At 35.7% G+C, this 10236-nt stretch overlaps 1 protein-coding gene across 8 annotated transcripts in view; it reads right to left on the bottom strand.

Moving 5' to 3' along the window:
- The window catches only part of smg (sterile alpha motif domain containing protein 4 smaug), a 240784-nt gene extending 231665 nt beyond the window's left edge, over window positions 1–9119 (bottom strand). For 2 of the 8 annotated variants that reach the window (XM_067121151.1, XM_067121152.1), the window contains exon 1: window positions 8974–9110. Coding sequence is in view for 4 of the 8 variants with exons in the window: in XM_067121144.1 (XP_066977245.1) it covers window positions 8670–8733 (64 nt within the window). In the remaining 4 variants the exon portion in view is untranslated. Of the gene's footprint in view, window positions 1–8669 lie in introns of all 8 variants that reach the window. The other 6 variants (XM_067121149.1, XM_067121150.1, XM_067121144.1 and 3 more) reach the window with 6 other exon arrangements.
- Window positions 9120–10236: the final 1117 nt, after the last annotated feature.

The raw sequence follows: 10236 nt of genomic DNA, 5'->3' as shown, positions 1-10236 counted from the left end.
ATGACAGAACACGCAAGATATTTTTTTTAAAAAGATAAAACAATGTATTCTGGGACCATATAAATATAAAAAAAAAATTAAGAATTAAGGAACCACATAAACACAAACATTAACAGTTATTACATACATAAACGTTAAAAACCCATCAAGTATATATAAAAGCAATAAACAGAAAAAGTAAATACTAAGAAAATGCTACAAATTTATCAAAAATATGCAAGTATACAAGAGAGCTAACACAGGACGCTGATAAATTCCAAAGGCAACAAACAAGTAAAAAATGCGCCAAAGTCTCTTCGGCGCAATCGAGTTTTCTGTACAGTGCATAATCAAGGCCACCGAAAATAGATACTTATTTCGGTGGTCTTGGTACAATGCTGTATGAGCCGCGGCCCATGAAATGTTAACCACTGTCCGGTGGTGGCATATCCCATATCGTTGCCAGAATCACGATTATGGCCAACTTTAACCGCAGATAAAATAAAAACTGCTGAGGCTAGAGGGCTGCAATTTGGTATGTTTGATGATTGGAGGACGGATGATCAACATACTAATTTGCAGCCCTCTAGCCTCAGTGGTTTTTAAGATCTGAGGGCGGACAGAAAAAGTGCGGACAGAAAAAAGTGCGGACGGACAGACAAGGCCGGCACAATAGTCTTCTTTTACAGAAAACCAAAAAACGAATATTCATCAAATAACCCCTAAGGATTTTTAACCGCTAATAAAAGATTAAAATATACACATAGCCTATACATTACAAACGAGATAGCCATTTTCCACACCAACACGTAAATAATATCTAATATTATAGTAACTTCATCAGATACTGGATAAATCAACAGAAAATATTCATACTTAATAACAAGATATATGTATAAAAATATGCATGAATATAGAAAAACCAAATAAATGAAAAAAATAAAAAAACACTCTAATAGTGCAATTTTGTCGAAACTCGCTGAACATCAAATCCATGACATATGACTTTTGAAATGGAATACATATTAGATATTTCCTTCAAAATGAAATGATATTTCTTTAATCAAAGGTTGACCTAAGTTACAGTCCTCAAATTGCAATGAATATAATCTAGGCGCCGCGAATTTCCTCTCTACTCCAGGTCTGGCAAGTATTCAAGTAATGATGTTTCAATCCCATTGCTTCATTCTCTTATCTCATACGAAGAACATTATTCGTGGCAGAAAATAAGTGAACCTCAGTTTCTTTGTCTACCACATTCGTTTTTGAAAATTTGAGTTTCCTGACGCTAATCAGTCAGTACCATCTATCAAATCCTAACGATCAGTTAACAGCTAATCCATTCTTATCCAAGGAAATTCATACACTTCCTTGCAGCAACAGTGGCCTCCCTTCCCTGAAGTGTTAGCTAACCAAAACCGTTTCCTAATTTACAATTAAGCCCCAAGGAGGTTTCCAAAACACCCTTGCCCAAAGGCATCTTCCAAGATCTTGCCATGTTTCTACTTTGTCCGCAGACCTCACACAGCTGACATACTGCATTCATAGCTGGTATATGTGCCAAAAAACTTGATCAAAGGTGATCAATGCTGACCTGGTTTCTTGTCCACAATTCCTCTTTCATCTTGGAAGTTCTGTCAACTAAGAGAGCTCTAGTCTAATTCCAGTTGCGGATAATGGCATCTTGCATGGCAGATGCGGTACCAGTACTAGAGAATATAGTTTCATTACCCAAAGAAGTCCACTTGCTGTGACCATTTTTGTTAGCCTGTACAGATAAGCATACCAAATAACAACTAACTTTTTAATCTCAAGAATTTTGAAGGTGCACGGTTACTTCATCACCAGGACACTTTATAACCAGGACACTTTAAACAAGTCCCATTACTAGGTTCTAAACTACTGTAATAGAACGTTATTTCTATTATGTAAATGTGCACCTATTTACATTCAATTTATGCCAGCTGTGAAGAGATGACATAGAAACACTTTTCAACGACGGGAACACTTATACGCTTAAACTTAAATTCAACAGGAAGAAGAAGTGAGCATTTTCGAAGGTTAACCACAAGTGAGTGCGTCTGCTTTTTTGAGATACAGTACCTAAACGTCCTTCTTTTCATAAAATCCTTTCCAAGTGCATATGTACGCCTTTCACTGGTTGTCATTCAGTGAAACACTTCTGCCATCACGAGGAACACAACTACAGACTTAGTTCTCAACGGAAGACACAAATTCAGCATAAATTTCCTTTACATATTTGACTGTTCAAATCTACCCATTAGGCAAATGACTGGAATAATACATTACGTAATACAAAGAATCTTGTCATCAACAAAAATAAGATTTTAAATTCCACTACAAAATACTACATAACAATCATAAGGTGAAAAATCTGGCCCAAGATATCAACAATACAGTATGCTGCAGAACATATATAGCCTAAATGTACTACAGTACTGTACAATAGTACAAAACGATTACCTAATGCAATCAGTCCCTTTCAATTGTAAGAAGATGGTCAGCAACACTATGGCCTCAGTTTCTTCTCAAAACCTATAAGTCAAATGTAAGAAAATGGTCAGCAACACTATGGCCTCAGTTTCTACTCAAAACCTCTATGTCAAATGAGCATTCTTTTAATATATAACTAAACAGCATTTAAGCTTATCATCAAAACACTTACTTTCGTCTGCGCCAGTGATAAAAAATATTAATAATGTAAGGTACTACACATCTCCATTTTCACCAAAATACTTTAACTCGAACATCAAAGTCACTAGGCCCAAAAACTTCAGCTTTTGTGGACTGTTCCATATCACTTATAAGCTTTACCTCACCCTAATTCTCATCCTATTAAAGTTTACACTTCCCTTTCTAGTTTTTCTGATAAGGCCTATTACAGTAATATCATTACCAGTACCAGGGACTCTATAGTTTGAAAATATGCAACGTGTAACGAATTAAAAAGTGCAAGCTTGTATCAAAAAGTAACGATACCAAGAACTAAGTATGTATCAAAAAGTAATGATACCAAGAACTAAGATAATCACAAAATGCAAACATATGTGTACAGATAACTAACAAAAAATAATGACTGAAGCGGAAAGACTGTTACCTCTTGGTGCTTGTGCACTGGACTAAACACGTGGACAATAGTTTATTAATAGCTAAATTTTATCTCTAGAATATGTGGCATCAGGCTACATGTCAGGAATGAATGCTTTTACATGAAAAGTTTAAGCTAAAACACTGTTAGTACCGTATAGATTTTGTCATCATGATCTTTTACTATTTAGTAATTTTATACAAATTGGAGCAATTAAGAAATCTTAAAACCAAGAATTAAATTTCTGTACTATACTGTACTTTATTTCAAAACAATGCCTTACACTAATGCCTTGACTATTGCCAATACTCCAGACTACTGAAGTCAGTCAGGATAAATTCAAAATAGATATTTAGAGATGCTGAGATGCTCTACGTGGTGTAATAAAAACAGAAAAGGCCTAGAACATTCGACTGCTACACTTAAAAACATTTGTCAATAACTAGATTTTAGGGGGATAAAACCACTGAGAAATAATATGCATATGTTGTGAATTTCTGCAGAATTAAATGATCTGTTCACTACAGAAGTGTCCTTGGTAAATCTAACATGAACATATTACTATTATCCTAATCATATATATATTGATCTATACAACATATTACTTAACTGTGCCAAAGTTACTGGGTTCAATACTTGAAACAAAACAATGACAAATCCTTTTTGCAGCTTGTCTTCTATCAGACATCAAAACAGATCATAAAGAATCAAGCACTGTTTCATAACTTAGCCCACTCACAATGTCAGAAAATGAATAAATTAGGAAAAAGAAATTCCTTGCTTCATGCCCTATAAAGGCTACATACACTGTATACGAAGGGCACACTTATGAAAGGGCAAAAACATCAACTGAATTCCCTACTCTATAATGAGGGACCTAGTCAAACAGATAGCCTAATTCTCACCCATCCACTTAGCATAAGTACAGTATATGCTAACGAAATGTTGTCTGCATAATTAAGTTTTTCATTACAACACAAGAACGTCAGTGTTATATTTCAGGATAAAAGAAGTCTACATCAAAGTTCTTTAGCAGCCTGACAAGCAGTAACTGAAGTAAACAGCCTTTATAAAGAGTAAAAATAGAATTCAAAATATCTATCTAACTCACATCAGGGAATTACGTACCGTACTATCTCTAGGAAACACAAAGCTCTCAGCTAGCAGGGCAACAGAGACTGAGAGTACAGAAACATCTAATACTTTATGCATATCATCCGTAGATATTCTTTTCCCTTTGCAAGTCAAAGATCAAGTGACACCCCAAGCTGACCTTCAAAAGCCTACAACAAGGCTAGCCAAAATACCAAGGTTGATTTAGTACTAAAATGAACATGGCATCAGTGCTATGTGCAAGAAAGTGATATGGGAGCCTTTGTACTATGGAAGCAGCTACATTGACAAAATTGCCATCAGGAAATGGAGATCCTAGAACCATATTGGCTGAAGGCCACAATCCAATGAAAATCTTATTAATTTTATCTCCTATACAGTAACACTGAAAAGTAAAAAGAAACAGATCTAGGCTATGCAGAAAGGCATCTGTCTTTCATGCTAAGATATCCAAAAGTAGAATAATGGTACACAGAGCTTTTGAAGCCAAAAGCAAAATCATATATGCTTAAACAACCTACAGATATGAAGACACAAGTCTGAATAAAAATGTTGTTCTGAAAATGCCTGAATGCTACACCTAGATAGACTATTACCATATAGGCTACTTTCTATTCAAAGCACAACTCCACTGTTGACTACATAACCTTAAATTCAGCTGGTTTTCCACCACTAATATTTACATAAGAAATCTTAAGAAATTACAGTAATACTGCACTGTAATTTTCATAACCAAAATGCTATAAAATATACGCAAAGGAGTTGGCAAACTAACAAGGGGAAAACTGCATTCAAATATTTTTCTTTAAATATACAATACATATATAATTATTGTAATTATGATATTGCACTAATTCATAATGGCATCATGAGCATGTTGAAGACCCAAAATGCCATTAAGCTAACAAAAAAAGCTTCTACAGAAAAGAATGCCAATGCAGTAAGTAAAAATAAAAAGTTTGCAAAAGAGAAGGAAAGTACTGGAATGTACATTACAATATATGATGACAACAAACAGACAGAAGGCATATCACATACACAGCCGCTGAGAACTAGAAACAGTTAATTCAGAAAACCAAGGCATCATTACAGTGTCTCTTGAATTTACAAGTATAGATATCAAACACCTTCAGAAAATAAGGGGAAAGAGAAGTTCTTGTGCTGGACAGTATGATTTTGTAGCCAATCAACAAAATATGTTTGCATCTGTTCAGTGAAACCATTAGCTCACACTGAATTTAAAAGCACAGGCAATAAACAAAACAAGAGCTTTTTCAATTCAAACAGAACTTTAGGAAGTTGAATTCATCTGAATTCTCCAGAAGTCTACATCATAGCAACCGCAGATGGGGAAAATAAATAACCACTTCAAACAGTTGATTCTAGGAAGTATATAAAGGTTCAGACAAGATCACAAGATTTCAACGAAGGCAAAACACAAAACCTTAAGTAAAATATGTATAATGAAAACAATATTCTCTGTATAAACAAGAAGCCTAGCTAACAATGCTTAACTTTCATAATATGCAGAAGATTAAGTAGCATACCTCAAAAGTCATTTAAAACTCAAATTGTTATGATCTTTCAATATAATGACATGAATTAGCTTAACAAATATTAAAAAAAAGACAAAGTTTGTTTAACTGCAACCAATGCCAAACCCTCATGAGCCCCTTTATTGACCAGAAAGTCAGGTAAAGTCAGATTCCAAAGAAAACCTTACAGGTCAGGAGGCACAGCCTCTAGTAAAATCTTTGCAGAAATACCAAACAAAAATGTGTTGCAGTGGTAATCAGAAGGGTACATTCTAACCCAACCTAACTGACCTAACCTAGGGTGCTGCATCCTATTTGGGATGCTTTTGGTGTTGTATGAGGGTCTATCCCATTTTCAATATCTCCCATGGCTCTGAGCTATAACTGCTAAAAAAAAAAGGAGGAAAATACCATTCTATCACCTAAATGTCCTGGAACCTTCATGACAATGATTAATTATGATCTGTGATATTTGAACAATAACTCACGACCAGCTTGTGAAACTTTTTTTTATATTTTTCGTTTCAACAAAAGACAAACTAGACCACAACACATAGCCTCACTAGCAGTTAAGCATGAGCATGCTGGGAAATTCATCCCTTATGCCCAAAATTCCCAAAAGGTACTTTCATATCTCTTCAAACATCTATTCACTTGTTGCTTACCATAAAGCCCACCTTTAGTAAAAATTTTATAAAAGCTCACTTAAGTTTTATTGTAATCCTGTAAACAGACAATTAAACAGACAGCTGGCAGATGCCCCAAACAAACAACCTAAAACATAACCTCACTCTATTTCGTACACGGAGGTAACTGAAAAATTAAATACCTGAACATTTCTTTTCCAAAATGCATGTTCCAGAACAGCAAATGTTTTCTTTTTTATTGCTGTCACCACATAGTTGGCATTAAATTTACACTAAACCTCTAGTGCAATTATTACCCATTTAACAAAAACTAACAAAATGATACAAAACCACCACTAAATAAGCTACTGAATCTATAAAATAAATTTCTTCATAACAAGAAATGTTTTTTTCTCGAGAAACAGGTTAAAAACACAGGTTAAAAATTTAGCAAATTCTAAATTTTTTATTATTGTAGCCTATTTACTATTGGCTACACCAATATCTGCTATACCTTACATACTCATCTACATAACATAACTGTGCAGTTACAACAAATAATTTAAAGCTACGAGATCATCCAAAGTCTGTAAGTATGGGTGATAGAGCACATCCATATATTACAAAATGTGAGAAAATCCTGACTGCACTTCACAAGAATTGAACCTAAGGTACAGACATCATAAAAACATCCAATTCTTTGTAACAAAGTGGCTATGCCAATGTAGTAATAATGTATGTAGAAGACATAAGTATCCACCTCACCAATTTTTGGAAAATAGGCTTCTATCTGACTTGCTTGACTTTTCACAGATTGGCTAATGTTAGACCAACATGCTAACAAATAAGCACAAACAGTAAATGACTACAACAAAAATACATCTTAACCTTAATTAACCTAATCCTCCCATATAACACAGCCTCCTACCAGGCAAAAGGGGGCGTACCATGCACATGAAATAACATCATAAAGATCTAAGCCTAAATACATTTGGTATAGTTATTCACTGTTCAGTGTGTTTTTGGCTTTAGCAGCAGAAGGGGAAAAAGTTAACTCTGTGGTGATGTGAAACTGGTACTAAAGCTCAGGCCTATGGCTCAAGCCTAACCTCGGCAAATTTGTCAGTATTCTGCGTTAATTGTCATAACCTACATCTCAAGTTAGCCCAGGCCTAGCCTAATCTGGACCTAGCCTTATTATATATATCCAAGGCAGTAACTAAGCTAAACTAGACTACAATAAAACCATTATGTCAAAATGTCCTAGGCAACACTTATTAGACTGGGCTAGCCTAGTGTGGTAACCTAAATGCAACATCAAACTGCACAAGCTATGACAGGCTAGCATAACTTGGCCTACGACAATACTGAAGCTTACAGTAGGTTCAGTCTTACTTTAGACTACATTAGCCTAAATTGTTTTAAGAATAACTTGCTTAGGACATCAGTGCCATAAAAAATAAGATCTAATTTGAATACTTGAAATTGTCTGCAAGCCTAGCAATCAATTTAGTCTTAGTTGATCTATAACGCTTGACCTACTGATAGCTTAGGCTAGACCGACCCATCTGCACAATGCTTAATAAAAGGCTTGCCTCAGATGAGGCAGGATAAGGGATAACATGGGTTAATAAAAGGCTTACCTTAGACAGGATAAGGTAAACCATGAGTTAATAAAAGGCTTGCCTTAGAGAGGATAAGGTATACCATGAGTTAATAAAAGGCTCACCTTAGACAGGATATGGTAAACCATGAGTTAATAAAAGGCTTACCTTAGACAGGATAAGGTAAACCATGAGTTAATAAAAGGCTTACCTTAGACAGGATAAGGTAAACCATGAGTTAATAAAAGGCTTACCTTAGACAGGATAAGGTAAACCATGAGTTAGTAAAAGGCTTGCCTTAGACAGGAAGAGCGAATGCAGAGTAGGGGGTCAGGGCTACTGTAGGGATAGTAGGTATTTCTGTAGTGGGCATTTCAGAGGGAATATAACCTAACCAGACTAAACTTTACCTAACCTAACCTGGCAGGAGGGTTTCGCCCCCTCTGAACCCCACCAAGTAATTCGTGACCCCCTATTCAGCATTCTACCCAAACGGACCCAAAGGCTTGCCCTGGGCAGGATAGGACAGGGTAGCTAAACCAAATTAAACCCAGGTCTACTTCAGGATCGGCCAGCCTAAACGACTTTACAAACGACATTTCGAATGACAAACGACACCGACAAACACAACCGTAGACAAATAAACTCGAAAAAGGAAAAGTGTCCAGCAAACGCAGCAAAATCCCGTGTACCTAGAACGTACCTTTGGTATCTGGAGCACCATAGCCTCCCGTATTTGAACTTTGGGTCACATGTAAGTCACACATCCGGGCAAGGTCGGCGACACCAAAAAACCATTAAATTTTCGAAATGGCACCTGATAAACAAACCCATTCGTGAAAACGGTCGATCAACTGATAACCACTGACGTGATCTAGTGGCACCTTAATGTTAGCCTAGTTTCCATTCACCTGGCCTTGAGTGCCAGCGTTGGCACTGCTCTACTTTACCCTGGCACTCAATTATCTTTCCCATAAATCAGCGAACTAATATTTCGCAGCACTCACCTGTTACCTGAGCACTCAAATCATTCGACGACAAACCGAACGTGTAATTAGCGAGAGAGATATAACACAAAAACCCACAATTAATCTAATTTTATGTTAAATTTCGTCACCCAGGTAACTAGCACTGAACTCTTCAAAAAGGATGTAAACAAAGATTTTTTTGTCCGTTTACAATTGATCGTATACGATCAGTATCTTACGTATTTTTAGTTTGCATAGCATGGAATCAAAAATATCAATTAAATTTTTGTTTTTAAAAAATATATATATCTATGCACAAATTCCAGTGCATCAAAATTATTGGAATTTGCGAGGGAGGGGAATGAATGGAGTAATGACGTCATGGTGTCTGCTATTCATAACAAAAGAATCATTGATAACAGTAAAGATCGTGCTTTTTGGAAAATATGCCATTCATTGTCTCATATATCTCAGGTGTTGAAATTCTGTAATACTAGCAACGTTCTGTAAACCGAAAAAAACGAATTTACTGCAAATATTAGGTTTTCTATTATTGAATGTTGCAATACATAGAAAACGTTTAATGGGTAACTCAAATACGACTGACTCTCTCTCTCTCTCTCTCTCTCTCTCTCTCTCTCTCTCTCTCTCTCTCTCTCTCTCTCTCTCTCTCTCTCTCTCTCTCTCTCTCATACATATATACATCTATAAATAAGAATAGCATTCCATGGCTCTATAAACAGATGCTATATGTGTTTCTCTCATTCTTTTTTTTTTCATTTCACACTTTACCCTATTTTTGTACGTAGGCTATATGTTACTTTGACGATTAATTGATAATTTAACATGTAAAGCTATACTCCCATGAGAATTGTTTCTTTGACAGCAAATACTGCGTAAAACTGTACTATTTTGACTGATAAAATATAAAAGGTATTCGGCTATCTAAATTTACTAATGGAACATAATGCACGTATATCTCTGTTTTACCATATAGCACAGGCAAAACAGTACCCCAGGTTCTTGGCCCCTATCCACTCACTCCTCTCTCTTGATAAACCCTGTTATGGGTACACTACGCTCCTGAAAACTAAGGGCGGAGTATGTGGTACTTCAAAGATAAACGAAGGAATGTTTCACCTCTACTCTTAGTACTTATATTTCCTTGTCATATTTCCCAGCTGTCACGAATCCACTGGCTTTAATTTTTTAATGGATTCGATATCTCCATGAGCTGTAGTTTTCTGTTTCCTTCTTGATTATCAGTTCCATGGTAGGCCTACATTTGCTAATTCTATCTGC

The sequence above is a fragment of the Macrobrachium rosenbergii genome, chromosome 19, assembly GCF_040412425.1.
Source record: "Macrobrachium rosenbergii isolate ZJJX-2024 chromosome 19, ASM4041242v1, whole genome shotgun sequence".
NCBI classification, from domain to species: Eukaryota; Metazoa; Arthropoda; class Malacostraca; order Decapoda; family Palaemonidae; genus Macrobrachium; species Macrobrachium rosenbergii.
This window is presented reverse-complemented; position numbering and strand designations above follow the sequence as displayed.